A 17790-nucleotide genomic window follows, 5' to 3' on the forward strand; every position below is an offset into this window, starting at 1 on the left:
AGGAAAAGAGAAGTACCTAAGTTGATACTCAGGTTTCTGGACTGGAATTTATGATATACAAAATTAATATATAACTGGCAATGTCCACTTAAGTTCAGAAAGGCTTTCATGTTGCTTAAAACTTTAGGCTTGAGAAATATATTTATTATTGATTAAGATGGTTAACAGCTGTTGCAGATTCTGTCATGATTTCAAAGATTTGTGAAGACAGGACCATAGCCTGAGGAGTCAGACACATGCTCCTGGAAAAGTAAGTAGAGCATACCTTTTAAGCTCAAATGCATCGCTCTTTCTACCAGGATACTGACTGCAAAAGTTCCATCCAACTTGGCAGGGCCCTCCTCAGCTGGGCAGATTTCCCTTGTGGTGTTGTTGCAGGGGACCTGGGTGGACGCAGGAGACTTCTGGTGGCCAGGTGATGGAGAGAGCTGAATCTCATCATTCCTTCTGGGGAACTGCTCAGACTCACTGTGGCTGCTGCAGTCCACAGAATCCATCTCAGGAGCGGGCCCAGGGTGTGGGGAAGGAGAGGAAAGAACCACATGAACTCGCAAAGCAGCTCCTGAGAGGTTGGAAGCATTTCGTCCAAATAGAGGATACACACCTGCAAGAGGATGGAGGAGGATAAGCCCAAGCAAGCAGGAACCAAGAACGCTCTCTAACCTTGGAAATGACTGAGAGTGCTTGTGGTCCTCTCTCCTTCAACGGGCCTACAGGCCCCAATATATCAATTTGTAAAAAAAAAAACTGTGAAGTTAGTATACGGTGTGAAAATTTTTACTTCCCTTCTCCCCAACATGCACACTATCTCCATTAATGGAAAGTAGTGACAGCTCAGATTTGAAGCCAAAGTCAAATGACTACCAGGCAGAGTTGCTGTGGGAGAGATTCACGTGCTGGGGGTGAGCAGACTTAGATGACTTCTGAAGCCTTTTGAAAGTAAGATTATTATTAAAGCAGGAGTGGCCTGTCTTCTCTGTCACATGTCCCACTGGCTCTTGTCCTTAGGCTTTCTCCTAAGGAGTGCTCAATTAGGTGCTCAATTTAACCTGTCTCAACAACTAAATATGTCTGGCAGTAGCCCTGAAGATCATTTGGAAATGAAGTAGGAGGCTTCGGCAAAGGAGGCGAGAAAGAAAAATAGGGGAATTAGTATTTGTTGAGTGTTTTTCATGTGCCACAATCTGAGGAATTAGGTAACCTGCCAAGGTGACTTTTCCAATAAGTGGCAGATTTAAACCCAGGGATCTGAACTTACAGGCTTCCTGGATATTAAAATAAGATTTAATTATATAGCAGAAGGCACTAAGAATTCTTTCAGAATCTCAAGGTTTGCTTCATTAGACTCATTTCAATTCAGGAAAATGGAGTTGACTGACTCACAGGAAGCAGTAAGATGGAACTTCCCCTGTCTTTTTCTGTGTTTTAGGTAACCTCTTTTCTTCTGATGCAATGTGTGAATTATCATCATTACCGCAAGCAGAAAGTAAGGGCAATAATAGCAACATAGCTAAATCCTTATCCTCAAGAAACTCAACAGCTGCTTGGAAGGATGGTTGGGTGGATGACTGGATGGACTGCTTGACTCATTCAATCAGTACATCAAATGCCGCACCTTGTACAAAGCCTGTTTACAGGAAGATAAAAAGCTTAGACTGATGGGAAGTGGAGAAGCAGGAGAGAAATGGACAATCTGAAAAGTTAAATACTTCCTTTGGTACTACTCAATAAAAAGAGGTTATTTGTGCTTGAGTTCTGATCCTTAAATCTTTATTCAGTGTTCCAAACCTACTTTCTTCAGCAGAGTGAAGTTAAAAGCCCATCTTTCTGAACTTTAGTTCAAGGGAGCTGTGCTTACTTCAAAGACGTTTTCTGCAGGCTCTTTGTGAAGTGACTCTAGGCTTGCCAGATAAAATAGGGGCACATGGCATTTAATGAGGTGTTCAACAGAACCAGAATTACACCTGCTGGGTCCAGAGAGAACCAGAGAATCTGGGATGATCACCCAAATACTCAGTTCTTATTTAGCCTGGGTCACCTGTTCAACAACAGGGTCAGAGCACAAGGCTAACAGAGCTACACAGGGTTGAGACTCCATTCCTTTAGCTGTATAGTGGAGGAAATAACAACTAATCTTACAAGGAGTGTCCCACTGAATAAATATCATGTTTATAAAGAATCTGGTCTGGTCATCTTCATTCTGCATTATAGTTACTAGATGGAGTCTTCTAAAATGCAAAACTATTACTCTTCTATTCAGACCCCATTAGAATAGCTTTCCACAGCTCTCAGATAAAAGTCCAGTACTCTTGTCTTGAGCCTGGGTAGTAATCTAACCTCTTTGAGCCTCCATTTACATGACTATAAAATAGGTCTGATACTTATCTCACAGCACTGCTAGGAGGATCAAATAAAATAATGTCTGAGGGAGTTTATCACATAGTGCTTGTCACAGAGCAGGTGCTCAAACCACAAGAGCTAAGGCCGGTTCCTCACTTACCACTGACAGTTAATGTCCTTGCTGACCTCTCCCCAAGTCTGGCCAGGTCCACATAGGCTGAGCCAATCCAACTGTCCATCTGGTGGGGCCTCTCCACACTGTCATTGCCATAAGCCCGCCACACTTGGATCTCTAACCTCTCCTCCCTGAAATACCAAAGCAGTGACGGGCCCCTAGTGACTTCTGCTCTTTTGGATGCCTTGAAAGTAACCATGACCTGTTTTTGGTTTGTAGATTCCTTAGGCTTCTTAAGAGGGGTCCAGAAGGCCTCATGATCATACAGTTTGTAGCGGAGGTAGCAGTATGTGTTCTTATGAATGTGGTTCTGGCCGGCCAGAAGCACACAGTGGATGGGCAACCAGAGTCTTGGGGTGGATATGGTGACAGTGGCTGGTTCCTCTTCATTCATCTTGACAAGATTCTTCAGATTATTCTCAAAGCTCCAGCCCAATAGCTCAGCAGCTTCCAACACCCGCTCTCTATCTCCAGGATGCGTGAAGGAAACTGAAAGTTCCAGGCCACCCACGATCTTCTGCATGAGCTCCAAACCGTGAGGCAGGGTCCCATCCTCTGGCAAAATGATAGGATACCATCCTGTGATCCCTTATGGAAAAAAAAAAAATAAGATTTTCAATTATTGTTTTAAGAGTAAAACGATTTACCTACTTCCTACTCCAGATCCACCATCACCCTGGCCCAAGACAGAACAGAAAACATATACCCACAGAACACTGGAGTTTGTTTTATCTGATTACTGAAAGACAATGAAATCAGGGGGAAGAACAAAGGCTAGGAGTTGGGAGACCTGAGTTCTCTCCTAGGCTCAGCCCCGAACTAGCAGTTCAGTCTAGGTAAGTCATTAATTTCACTCAGCCTTGGTTTCCTTACCTGACAAATAGGAAAATTAGTGCTAATCTTGCCCATCAGACAAAGTTGTTATAATCATCAAATAAGATAATGGTTTTGGAAGCGTCTGAAAAGAGAAGTGCTATAAAAAATGTGAAATGGAGGAGTTGGAAGATGGCGGCCGAGTAGGAGGACCCTAGGCTCCACCTTGTCCCACAAATATAACTAGGTAACTATCAAATCATCCTAAATACCCCAGAAATTGACCTGAAGACTGGCAGAACAAACTCCACAACTAAAGGTAGAGATGAGGCCTCATCAAAGAAGGTAAGGGAGTGTGGAGACACAGTTTGGGAGAGAAATGGACTGTGGCCGTTGCAGTGGGGAGGGAGCCATGGCCACAGAGAAAGGCAAGAGACAGACCAACACACAGGGGAGCTCATGGGGAAAACGAATCCCCACAGCAATTGGCTTGGAAAGTGAGAGGGACTGAATTTCATGAGTTTCTGCAACAAGTGGGACTTAAAGCCTGGAGTTTTAAAGGTCAGCATGCTTGGCTCTGATAGATCCCGGAGGGCACTGGGGCTGCTCTTGGAGAGGAGGCAAACAGCCTGAGCACATAAAGTGTAGAAACAGCAATCTGAAGAGCATCTGGAGCACACAGTGGGGAGGTTATATGCAAACCTAATGACAACCATATATCAAAAACCATAATAAATACACAAAGATTAAAGAGAAGAAATCCAAATAGATCATTAAAATTAGCAGGCCATGAAAGAATGGAAGAATGAGAGAAAATCTTCAGAAAGAACCACAAAACAATAAAATGACAATGAATACTATCTATCATAATTACTTTGAATGTAAATAGACTAAACACTCCAATCAAAAGACATAGATAAAAAACAAGACCCATCTATATGCTGCCTACAAGAGACTCATTTTAAACTTAAAGACACCTGTAGACTGAAAATGAGGGGATGGAGAAAAACCTATCATGCAAATGGATATCAAAAGAAAGCCAGAGTAGCAATACGATATTGGACAAAACAGACTTTAAAACAAATTGTAAAAAGAGACAAAGAAGGACACTATATATTAATAAAGGGGACAATCCAACAAGAAGATATAACAATTATAAATATTTATGTACCCAATATAGGAACACCCAAATACATGAAACAGTTAAAAACAAACATAAAGGAACCAGTTGATAACAATACAATAACATTAGCAGACTTTAACACCCTACTTAGATCAAGAGATAGATCATCTAAACAGAAAATCAACAAGGAAACAATGGCTTTGAATGACCCCACTGGAACAGATGGATTTAACAGATATATTCAGAACATTCCATCCTAAAACAGCAGAATACACATTCTTTTCAAGTACACATAGAACATTCTCCAGAACAGATTTTTTTTTTTTAAAGATTTTATTTATTTATTTGAGAGAGAGAGAGAGCACATGAGAGGGGGGGAGGGTCAGAGGGAGAAGCAGACTCCCTGCTGAGCAGGGAGCCCGATGTGGGACTCAATCCCGGGACTCCAGGATCATGACCTGAGCCGAAGGCAGTCGCTTAACCAACTGAGCCACCCAGGCGCCCCAGAACAGATTACATAGTAGGCCACAAAACAAGCCTCAACAAATTCAAGAAGATCAAAGTCATACCGTGCATCTTTTCTGACCACAACACTATGAAACTAGAAGTCGACCACAAGAAAAAATCCGGGAAGAACACAAATACATGGAGGTTAAATAACATGCTACTGAACAATGAATGAGTCAACCAGGAAATAAAAGAAGACATAAGAGTAGATGGAAACAAATGAAAATGAAAACACAATGGTCCAAACTCTTTGGGATGCAGCAAAAGCAGTTCTAAGAGGGAAGTTTATAGCAGTAGAGGCCTTCCTCAAGAAGCAAGAAAAATCTCAAACAACTTATCCTTACACCTAATCTAGAGAAAGAACAATAAGCAAAACCTAAAACTAGTAGAAGAAAGGAAATAATAAAGATTAGAGCAGAAATAAATGATACAGAAATTAGAAATATAACACAACAGATCAATGAAACTAGGAGCTGGTTTCTTGGAAAAAAATTAAATTGGCAAGCAAACAACAAAAGAAATAAAAGGCATCTAAATTGGTAAGGAAGAAGTAAAATTTTCACTATTTGCAGATGACATGATACTGTATATAGAAAACCCTAAAGATTCCACCAAAAAACTGGTAGAACTGATAAATTCAGTAAAGTTGCAGGATACAAAATCAATGTACAGAAATCTAATGCATTTTTTTTTCTTTCTTTCTTTCTTTTTCTTTAAAGTAGCCAAACACAGGGCTTCAACTCATGACCCTGAGATCAAGACTGGATGCTTAACCAACTGAACCACCCAGGTGCCACTGTTGAATTTCTATACACCAATAATGAAGCAGCAGAAAACCATCCTATTTGTAATTGCACCAAAATAACAAGATACCTAGGAATAAACCTAGCCAAAGAGGTGAAAGACCTATATTCTGAAAACTATAAAATATTGATGAAAGCAATTAAAGACAACACAAAGATATGGAGAGACATTCCATGCTCATGGATTGAAAGAATATTGTTAAAATGTCTACACATTTAAAGCAATCCCTATTAAAACACCAATAGCATTTTTCACAGAACTAGAATAAACAATCCTAAAATTTGTATGGAACCAGAAAAGACCCCGAATAGCCAAAGCAATCTTGAAAAAGAAAAGCTGGAGGCATCACAATTCTGTACCTCAAGTTATACTACAAAGCTGTAGTAATCAAAACAGTATGGTACGGGCACAAAAATAGACACATGGGTCAATAGAACAGAATAGAAAACCCAGACCTAAACCCACAATTACAACATCAATTAATCTTTGACAAAGCAGGAAAGAATGTCCAATGGGAAAAAGACACCATTCAACAAATGGTGTTGGGAAAACTGGACAGTAACATGCAAAAGAATGAAACTGGACCACACTTTCTTACACCATGCACAACAATAAATTCAAAATGGATTAAAGAGCTAAATGTGAGGCCTGAAACCATAAAAATCCTAGGAGAGAATACAGGCAGTAACTTCTTTCACATCAGTCATAGCAACTTTTTTCTAGATATGTCCACTGAAGCAAGGGAAACAAAAGCAAAAATAAACTATTGGGACTACATCAAAATAAAAAACTTCAAGGGGCTCCTGGGTGGCTCAGTCAGTTAAGGGGCTGCCTTCGGCTCAGGTCATGATCCCGGGGTCCTGGGATTGAGTCCCACATCGGGCTCCCTGCTCAGAGGAGAGCCTGCTTCTCCCTCTCCCTCTGCCTGCCTCTCTGCCTACTTGTGCTCTCTCTCGATCTGTCAAATAAATAAATAAAATCTTAAAAAAAACCCCATAAAGCTCTTATTGGAAAATTCATTAAAAAAAATAAAAAATAAAAAGCTTCAAAACAGTGAAAGAAACAATCAGCAAAACTATAAGGCAACCTACTAAATGGAAGAAGACATTTGCAAATGGCGTATCTGATAAAGGGTTAGTATCCAAAACATATACAGAACTTATACAACTCAATACCCAAAAAACAAATACTCCAATTAAAAAATTGACAGAAGACACAAACAGACATTTCTCCAAAGAAGACATCCAGATGGCCAACAAAGACATGAAAAGATGTTCATCATCACTTACCGTTAGGGAAATGCAAATCAAAACTACAATGAAGTATCACCTCACACCTGTCAGAATGGCTAAAATCAACAACATAAGAAACAACAGGTATTGGCAAGGATGCAGAGAAAGGGGAACCCTCTTACACTGTTGGTGGGAATACAACTGGTGCAGCCACTGTGGAAGAGTGTGGAGGTTCCTCAAAAGTTTAAAATAGAACTACCCTACGATTGAGGAATTGCATTACTTGCTACTTACCCAAAGAATATAAAATCACTAATTCGAAGGGATACCTGCACCCCTATGTTTACAGTAGCACTATTTACAACAGCCAAGATATGGAAGCAGCCCATGTCGTGTACACTGATAGATGAATGGATAAAGAAGATGTGAGACACACACACACACACACAGAGGAATATTATTCAGCCATAAAAAAGAATGAAATCTTGCCATTTGCAATGACATGGATAGAGCTAGAGAGTATCATGCTAAGTGAAATAAATCAGAGAAAGGCAAATACCAAAGGATTTCACTCCTATGTGGAATTTAAGAAACAAAACAAATGAGCAAAGGGGGAAAAAGAGAGAGAGAGAAATCAAGAAACCAAGAAACAGACTCTTAACTATACAAAACAAAGAGATGGTTACCAGAGGGGAGGGGTGTAGGAGGGATGGGTTAAATAGGTAGTGGGGATTAAGGAGTGTACTTGTCATTATGAGCAGAGGGTGATGTACGGAATTGTTGAATTATTATATTGTATACCAGAAACTGATATAATACTGTATGTTAACTATAGAACTAAAATAAAAACTTAAAAGATGTGGTATATATACACAATGGGATATTGTTCAGCCATAAAAAGAATAAAATCTTCCCATTTGCAGTGACATGGATGGAGCTAGAAAGTATACTGCTAAAGGAAATAAGTCAGAGAAAGACAAATACTGTATGATTTCACTCATATGTGGAATTTAAAAAACTAAATGAGCAAAGGGGAAAAAAAGAGGGAGAAGACAAATCAAGAAACAAATTTTTTTTTTAATTTTTTTTGAAGATTTTATTTATTTATTTGACAGAGAGAGACACAGTGAGAGAGGGAACACAAGCAGGCGGAGTGGGAGAGGGAGAAGCAGGCCTCCCGCGCAGCAGGGAACCCAATGCGGTGTGGGGCTCGATCCCAGGACGCTGGGATCATGACCTGAGCCGAAGGCAGATGCTTAACGACTGAGCCACCCAGGCACCCCAAGAAACAAATTCTTAATTAGAAAGAACAAACTGATGGTTACCAGAGGGAAGGCCAGTGGGGGGATGGGTGAAATAGGTGATGGGGATTAAGGAGGGCACTTGTGATGAGCATGGGGTGATGTATTGAATTGCTGAATCACTATATTGTACACCTGAAACTAATATAACACTGTATGCTAAAAAAAAAAAAATACTTGCCTTATATGATCCATGTACCAATTCACTTTTCCAACCCTCAGTTTTTTCATCAGCAAAATGAGGAAATTAGGCCTCTAAAGGCCCTCCTGAATCTAAGGATGTACAATTCAGTACTGTGTACACGAGCGGTGGAGAAGAGGAGGAATACAATGAGAGGAAATAAAACAAAACTTGCCTACATCCTAATTCATTCCACTTGAACCCATTAAAACATATATTATCACTTAGGAAAAAAAAGTGAAATGTTATTAAAGTGCTATAAATACAGTGGAAAAGGCATGGGTCAGGAGATCTAGGGTCTAGTCCTAAGTCTTCCACTGAAGGAACTGCCACTTAGTAAACATACACCAAGGACCAGGCACTAGATTTCAAAATAATAACAGCTACTCTTTACTGAGTATCCATTGTGTGTCCGATATACTCTTAGTGCTTCATATATATTACTTCACTTAATTCTCCTGATAACTGGGATAATAATCCCTATTTTACAGATGACAAAATGGAAGCTCAGAGACCTGCCCAGATTATTATAGCTATCACATTGTTCAAGTAAGTGACATTAAGTGACAAACCCAATATACCAAGTTGTACAGACTTTTCTCTGGCAGGTATACAGAGTACCTTTTAGAGAGTACTGCTCAAATTTTAATTCACAATTAAACTTGGGAGATGTGTGACAGAATTCTGGAAATTAGATTACACAATCCTAGGGAAGATGATGGGCAAGAGAAGGAAAGCTGACATTTACTGAGGGCCTACACTGTGTCAGGTACTTTATAAATCTGATTTCATCAGCTCCTACTTTGTAGTCTTGTCAGGATTAACTGTCTGCATTCATGACATAAGAAAACTGAGGCTCAGGAGAGTCAAGGTCCCTGAGCTAGCAGTTAAGTAGGACAGGACCATTATTTCCAGACTGCCTTGGTGGCTGTCTTCTTTTGGGTTGTTACCTCCTATCTTTATTCCTTCTTCAGTGAGAGAGGAGGGTACAGTGAAAAAGAATAGGTGAATCTGAACTTGATTTCTAGTACTGCCACTCACTAGCTGGGTGGTTTTGGTAAATCACTTAAACTTTGCAAGCCTAAGTTTCCTCAACTACAAAATAAAAATAGTAGAATCCTGTGTCCCCACCAAGCAGGGTTATAATGAGGCTCACACAATATCTGAGGAAATATTTCACAAAATGTTATATAATGTAATGGGTATCACCGTATTTATTATTTGTAGTATCACCATTATCATCATCTTTCCTGGAGTAAGACGACAGTTACAAAGCTTTGAGCTACTTTACTTTGTTAGAAGACTTTTGAAATGATTAGGAGAGGACTTAAAATACTTTTCAGAGAACTTTTAAGGTACCTGGGAGAATTCAAAAGCATTTGTTAGGGGTCATGTTTTCTTCTGCATACCTTACAGGGAGCCATGCAAGATGATCTCTTATAGGAAAGTAAATGAGAAGGGGTAGAATTAGAAAGTGATTATCCAGGACCCTTACCAGATCTCTTGACCAGCAGCTCTTTTGTTGGAACCTTTACTACTCCAAGCAGATAATCTCTGAATGACTGAATACTGGTTATATCACTGCCTGTCAACTCAAAAAAAAAAGAGAAATTATTTAGTGCTTTACTGACCAAAGGGCTAAATATTTCAACATGCATTTTCTAGGAAGAGCTATACCATTCAAAACAAAGTCCCTTTTAATTCTGAATGTGATTAGTCATTTGGTGCTCACCTGACTTGGTATCTTCATGATAAATAGCAAAAGTGACCTCTGCAAATTCCAACAGTTCTGCCAGGAAACAGGCCTCTCCACTGCAGTGCTGAGTCACCAAGTTACATGGAAACTCAACGTGGTGGGAGAACTCAGGACAAAAGGAACAGGCTACAGGGCGGGTTTGGCGCTGTTCTCCTTTGGGCAGGAAGGAGAGATGAGTGGTGACAAAGGCATTGACCCCGACTGTGGCACTGAACTGTAGAGCGGGTTCCTGCTCGGCCAGAGCCCTGTAAGGGGAGAAGGATGGGAATGAGATGGTAGTATCAAAAGTCAGCCGGACTGCCTAGAAAACATCTGCACCATTCCATGAGGCCACCAAGAACACTAACTGACCATATAATTCCTATCTAGGCTTTGGGCAGAGCCACAATATGCTTTCTTAGTAATCTAAATATCATAGTGTATGTGTATGGGGTGGGTGAAGACAGCATTCACCTGTTTACTAGAGTGACATTCCAAGGACACTCCATTTTCCTGTCAATGACCTTCAGCCAAAGACTACCAGGGAGCAACGGTAGTTGAACATGTTGGTTTTACTGTTCATTATGATGAGAAAGAACATACACCAAGGGGAATCATGGGGAACTTTAGTAAAAAGGTATTAGAAAGGACTTATATAGCACTAAACTCATTGGCTGATTTGGAGGTTGTTCAAGGAAGTGGGGCTTTGCTCTGGATTGCTGTTCTAATGAATCTTACCTAGGGAGGAGGGAAGACTAGACTAAGGCTAAGGCTGTAATGGTAAAGTAGCGGCCGTCACTCACTTTAGCCAGGATAGGGGGGATGTTAGGTACTTTTGTGATTTTCATAATGACCTCGTTTTGGTTTGTATCTAGACAAGATTACAGAGTAACTTTATTTTTGTCTCACTTCATCATGGCTGCAAAGCAGCCTCGTCTGATGTTGGTGTTCTGTGAGATTGTTTATGCTCAGCATGAAAACACCAAGCCCAGCTACAAGTGTCAGATCAGTTCCCAGATGTCTCTGGGGCTGTTTTTCTCAGTAGAGGTGTACCACAACACACAGACAGAGCTTATCCATCTTTAACTGATACTCACCAAGAGATGTCAAGTCTTCCATGTGTGGGTATAGTATGAGACAAACTCCCTTATCCCAACTTCCCCAAGGTATAAAATTAACATTTAGGCAAAGAGGTCACCTCTTTCTATATACTTTTTTTTTTTTTTAAGTAAGGTCTAGATTCGGGGGGGGAAGATAGTGGAGGAGTAGGTGACCCTATTTCAACTGGCCCCTGGAATTGAGCTGGATATCTACCAGACCACTCTGAGCACCCACGAAACCAGTCTGAGATGTAAGAAGATCTGGATCTCTACAAACAGAATATCGCAGGCGGTTGGTTTTGAGGTACAAAGCGGAGAGCCGTGATTCTGCGGGCAGATATCGGAGGATAAATGGCAGCAGGAGGGTGCCTGGACGTAGGGATCCTACACCGCCGGTGAGCTACAGCCTCAAGCGCTGCTAGTGCTGTGGACGGGGCACAGACTTGCAGACCGGTAGTGGTGGGGAAAGGACTTTACGGCAGCCCCTGGGGCGAAACCCTGAGCGCTGGGGTCGTGCGCGCACGACTGGCGGTTTTAGAAGCACAAAGGGGAGAGATGTGCCCCGACCTGGAGGCAGGCCTGGGAGCGCTGCGGAGGGGCGCACAACCCAGGACGCTGCAGTTTATAGCAGCACAGACAGAAAGGGAGACAGTGTGGCCCGGAGAGCTCACTGAAGAACAGACTGCGATCTCTCTGCTATGAGGCAGAGGGTTGGAAACAGTCTCTTCTGCTCTGACTTGCGGAAGAGACTCAGAAAGCCACCAGGGAAAGCTGCCAGAGAACAAAAGCCCCAAAGACTGATTCTGGCTGAGCCCATTCTCTGCCACAGGGGGGCAGGGCAACACCGCCCAAACAGGGTTGCCCGAGTAACAGCGCGGCAGGCCCCTCCCCCAGAAGACAGGCTGGGAAAACAAGAGGCCAGCAACCCTAAGGTCCCAAGAAAACAGGTGCATCTTGCTTGGGTTCTGGTCAATAATTTGGACTCTACATTCCCTCAAACACCCATCAACAGAATGACTAGGAGGAGGAACCCCCAAAATAGAAAATACTCAGATTATGACTTATGCTGCAGATTTACAAATGGCTGCAGTTATAACCAAAATGTCGGAGATGGAATTCAGGCTAGCAACTGTGAAGACAATGGCTAGAATGGAGAAATCAATTAATGGCAACATAGAAGGGCAGAAATAAAAGGTGAATTGGCAGAACTTAAAAATGCTATCAATGAGATCCAATCCAATCTAGATAATCTAACAGCTAGGGTAACTGAGGCAGAAGAGCGAATAAGCGACCTGGACGACAATATAATAGATAAAAAGGGAAAAGAGGAGGCCAGGGAAAAACAACTCAGAATCCATGAAAATAGAATCAGAGAAATAAGTGACACCATGAAGCGTTCCAATGTCAGAATAATTGGAATCCCGGAGGGAGTGGAGAGAGAGAGAGGACTAGAAGATGTATTTGAGCAAATCGTAGCTGAGAACTTCCCTAATCTGGGGAATGAAACAAACATTCGAGTCCTAGAGGCAGAGAGGACCCCTCCTAAGATGAAGGAAAACAGGCTAACACCCCGGCATGTAATAGTAAAACTTGCAAATCTTAGAACCAAGGAAACCATCCTAAGGGCAGTTAGGGGGAAGAGATTCCTTATGTACAGAGGGAGGAACATCAGAATAACATAAGACCTATCCACAGGGACCTGGCAAGCCAGAAAGGCCTGCCAAGACATATTCAGGGTACTAAATGAGAAGAACATGCAGCCAAGAATACTTTATCTGGCAAGGCTTTCATTTAGAATGGATGGAGAGATGCAGAGCTTCCACGACCGGCAGAAACTGAAAGAATATGTGACCACTAAGCCGGCCCTGCAAGAAATATTAAGGGGGGTTCTATAAAAGGAGAAAGACCCCAAGAGTGATATACAACAGAAATTTACAGGGACAATCTATAAAAACAACGTCTTCACAGGCAACATGATGACAATTAATTCATATCTTTCTTTTTTTTTTTTCAAAGATTTTATTTATTTATTTGAGTGAGAGAGAGAAAGAGCACAAGAGGGGTAGCGGGAGAGGGAGAAGCAGACTCCCTGCTGAGCAGGTAGCCCGATGCGGGACTCGATCCCGGGACTCCAGGATCATGACCTGAGCCGAAGGCAGTTGCTTAACCAACTGAGCCACCCAGGTGCCCTAATTCATATCTTTCAATAATCACTCTCAACGTGAATGGCCTAAACGCTCCCATAAAACGGCACAGCATTGCAGATTGGATAAAAACACAGGACCCATCCATATGCTGTCTACAAGAGACTCATTTTGAACCTAAAGATACATCCAGACTGAAAGTGAAAGGATGGAGATCCATCTTCCATGCCAGCGGACCTCAAAAGAAAGCTGGGGTAGCAATTCTTATATCAGACAAATTAGATTTTAAACTAAAGTCTGTAATAAGAGACACAGAAGGACACTGTATCATTCTTAAAGGGTCTATCCAACAAGAAGATCTAACAATTGTAAATATCTATGCCCCCAACATGGGAGCAGCCATCTACATAAGCCAACTGTTAACCAAAATAAAGAGTCATATTGATAACAATATGTTAATTGTAGGAGACCTCAATACTCCACTCGCAGCAATGGACAGATCATCTAAGCAGAAAATCAACAAGGAAACAAGAGCTTTGAATGATACATTGGACCAGATGGACCTCATAGATATTTACAGAACATTCCACCCTAAAACACAGAATACTCCTTCTTCTCGAGCGCACATGGAACTTTCTCCAGAATAGACTATATACTGGGTCACAAATCAGGTCTCAACCGATACCAAAAGATTGAGATTATTCCCTGCATATTCTCAGACCACAATGCTCTAAAACTGGAACTCAATCACAAGAAAAAATTTGGCAGAAATTCAAACACTTGGAAGCTAAAGACCACTCTGCTCAAGAATGTTTGGGTCAACCAGGAAATCAAAGAAGAACTTAAACAATTCATGGAAATCAATGAGAACGAAAACACATCGGTCCAAAACCTATGGGATACTGCAAAGGCGGTCCTAAGGGGGAAATACGTAGCCATCCAAGCCTCACTCAAAAAAACAGAAAAATCTTGAATTCACCAACTAACTCTACACCTTAAAGAACTAGAGAAAAAGCAACAAACGATGCCTAAGCCACGCATTAGAAGAGAAATAATTAAAATTAGAGCAGAGATCAATGAATTAGAAACCCGAAACACAGTAGATCAGACCAATGAAACTAGAAGTTGGTTCTTTGAAAGAATTAATAAGATCGATAAACCACTGGCCAGACTTACCAAAAGAAGAGAAAGGACCCAAATTAATAAAATTATGAATGAAAGGGGAGAGATCACGACTAACACCAAGGAAATAGAAACAATTATTAGAAATTATTATCAACAACTATATGCCAATAAACTGAGCAATCTGGATGAAATGGAGGCCCTCCTGCAAACCTATAAGCTGCCAAGACTGAAACAGGAAGAAATTGACAACCTGAATAGGCCAATAACCAGTAACGAGATTGAAGCAGTGAGCAAAAACCTCCCAAAAAACAAGAGTCCAGGGCCTGATGGATTCCCTGGGGAATTCTACCAAACATTCAAAGAAGAAATAATACCTATTCTACTGAAGCTGTTTCAAAAAATAGAAACAGAAGGAAAACTTCCAAACTCATTCTATGAGGCCAGCATGACCTTAATCCCCAAACCAGGCGAAGACCCCATCAAAAAGGAGAATTTCAGACCGATATCCCTGATGAGTATGGATTCCAAAATCCTCAACAAAATCCTAGCTAACAGGATCCGACAATACATTAAAAGGATCATCCATCACGACCCAGTGGGATTTATCCCCGGGATGCAAGGGTGGTTCAACATTTGCAAATCAATCAATGTGATAGAACACATTAATAAGAGGAGGGAGAAGAACCATATGGTCCTCTCAATTGATGCAGAAAAAGCACTTGACAAAATACAACATCCTTTCCTGATTAAAACTCTTCAGAATATAGGGATAGAGGGAACATTCCTCAAGTTCATAAAATCCATCTATGAAAAATCCACAGCGAGTATCACCCTCAATGGGGAAAAGCTGAGAGCCTTTCCCTTAAGATCAGGAACACGTCAAGGATGCCCACTCTCGCCACTATTGTTCAACATAGTACTAGAAGTCCTAGCAACAGCAATCAGACAACAAAAAGAAATAAAAGGTATTCAAATTGGCAAAGAAGAAGTCAAACTTTCTCTTTTCGCAGATGACATGATACTAAAATTTTGATGGAATCAGAAAAGACCCCGAATCGCCAAGGAAATGTTGAAATAGAAAAACAAAGCTGGGGGCATCACGTTGCCCAATTTCAAGCTATATTACAAAGCAGTGATCACCAAGACAGCATGGTACTGGCACAAAAACAGACATATAGACCAATGGGACAGAATAGAGAACCCAGATATGGACCCTCAACTCTATGGTCAAATAATCTTTGACAAAGCAGGAAAAAACATGCAATGGAAAAAAGACAGTCTCTTCAATAAATGGTGCTGGGAAAACTGGACAGCCACATGCAGGGGAATGAAACTTGACCATTCTCTAACACCATTCACAAAGATAAACTCAAAGTGGATGAAAGACCTCAATGTGAGACACGAATCCATCAAAATCCTAGAGGAGAACATAGGCAGTAACCTCTTTGACATCGCCCACAGCAACTTCTTTCAAGATACATCTCCGAAAGCTAGTGAAACAAAAGCAAAAATGAACTTTTGGGACTTCATCAAGATAAAAAGCTTCTGCACAGCAAAGGAAACAGTCAACAAAACAAAGAGGCAACCCACAGAATGGGAGAAGATATTTGCAAATGACACTATAGATAAAGGGTTGGTATCCAAGATCTATAAAGAACTTCTCAAACTCAACACCCAAAAAACAAATAATCAAGTCAAAAAGTGGGCAGAAGATATGAAAAGATACTTCTCTGAAGAAGACATACAAATGGCTAATAGACACATGAAAAAATGTTCATCATCATTAGCCATCAGGGAAATCCAAATCAAAACCACATTGAGATACCACCTTACACCAGTTAGAATGGCAAAAATGGACAGGGAAAGAACAACAAATGTTGGAGAGGTTGTGGAGAAAGGGGAACCCTCTTACACTGTTGTTGGGAATGCAAGTTGGTACAGCCACTTTGGAAAACGGTGTGGAGGTTCCTCAAAAATTTAAAAATAGAGCTACCCTGGGGCGCCTGGGTGGCTCAGTTGGTTAAGCGACTGCCTTCGGCTCAGGTCATGATCCTGGAGTCCCGGGATCGAGTCCCACGTCGGGCTCCCTGCTCAGCAGGGAGTCTGCCTCTCTCTGACCCTCCCCCCTCTCATGCTCTCTATCTCATTCTCTCTCTCAAATAAATAAATAAAATCTTTTAAAAAAAAATAGAGCTACCCTATGACCCAGCAATTGCACTACTGGGTATTTACCCCAAAGACACAGATGTAGTGAAAAGAAGGGCCATATGCACCCCAATGTTCATAGCAGCAATGTCCGCAACAGCCAACCTGTGGAAAGAGCTGAGATGCCCTTCAACAGATGAATGGATAAAGAAGATGTGGTCCACATATACAATGGAATATTACTCAGCCATCAGAAAGGATGAATACCCAACTTTTACATCAACATGGATGGGACTGGAGGAGATTATGCTAAGTGAAATAAGTCAAGCAGAGAAAGTCAATTATATGGTTTCACTTATTTGTGGAACGTAAGGAATAGCATGGAGGACATTGGGAGAAGGAAGGGAAAAATGGGGGGGGATTGGAGGGAGAGATGAACCATGAGAGACTATGAACTGAGAAACAAACAGGGTTTTAGAGGGAGGGGGGAGGGGGGATTGGTTAGCCCGGTGATGGGTATTAAGGAGGGCATGCACTGCATGGAGCACTGGGTGTTATACGAAAACAATGGATCGTGGATCACCACATCAAAAACCAATGATGTATTGTATGGTGACTAACATAACATAATAAAATTAAAAAATAAATAAAAATAAAGTAAGGTCTACACCCAACGTAGGGCTTGAACTCATGACCCTGTGATCAAGAGTTGCATGCTCTACCAACTTAGGCACCCCAGAGAGGTCACTGGTTTTTGAAGCACTTCCTGATAGCCACAAAGCATTTAGAGGGGTTTCTTCTTTATTGTACTTGGAATACATTAGTAGAGGGTAGTAATGGGAGTTATACAGATCTGGGTTTTAATCTTGGCTCTATCATTCAATTAAACGCGTGACCTTGGACAAGTTATTCAAACTCTTCCAAGTTTCATTGTCCTCTTTGCTAAAATGAGGACAGCATGAGGATACAACAAATACTAAAGATGTATGCATAGTTATATGCTTATTGCATTTTCATTCTAACGAAATTAACCTAAAATGATCACTAATAGTAGACTGGTATATG

General features: G+C 41.2%; 1 protein-coding gene across 2 annotated transcripts in view; it reads right to left on the minus strand.

Moving 5' to 3' along the window:
• C2CD3 (C2 domain containing 3 centriole elongation regulator) overlaps window positions 1-17790 on the minus strand; it is a 142991-nt gene that overhangs the window by 55186 nt on the left and 70015 nt on the right. For both annotated transcript variants that reach the window (XM_044919337.1, XM_021704643.2), the window contains exons 21-24: window positions 10209-10477; window positions 9972-10061; window positions 2501-3103; window positions 266-604 (exon numbers count right to left, since the gene is read on the minus strand). In XM_044919337.1, the coding sequence (XP_044775272.1) occupies window positions 266-604; window positions 2501-3103; window positions 9972-10061; window positions 10209-10477 (1301 nt within the window). The remainder of the gene's footprint in view (window positions 1-265; window positions 605-2500; window positions 3104-9971; window positions 10062-10208; window positions 10478-17790) is intronic.

Source organism: Neomonachus schauinslandi, chromosome 11 (genome assembly GCF_002201575.2).
Source record: "Neomonachus schauinslandi chromosome 11, ASM220157v2, whole genome shotgun sequence".
Lineage (NCBI taxonomy): Eukaryota > Metazoa > Chordata > Mammalia > Carnivora > Phocidae > Neomonachus > Neomonachus schauinslandi.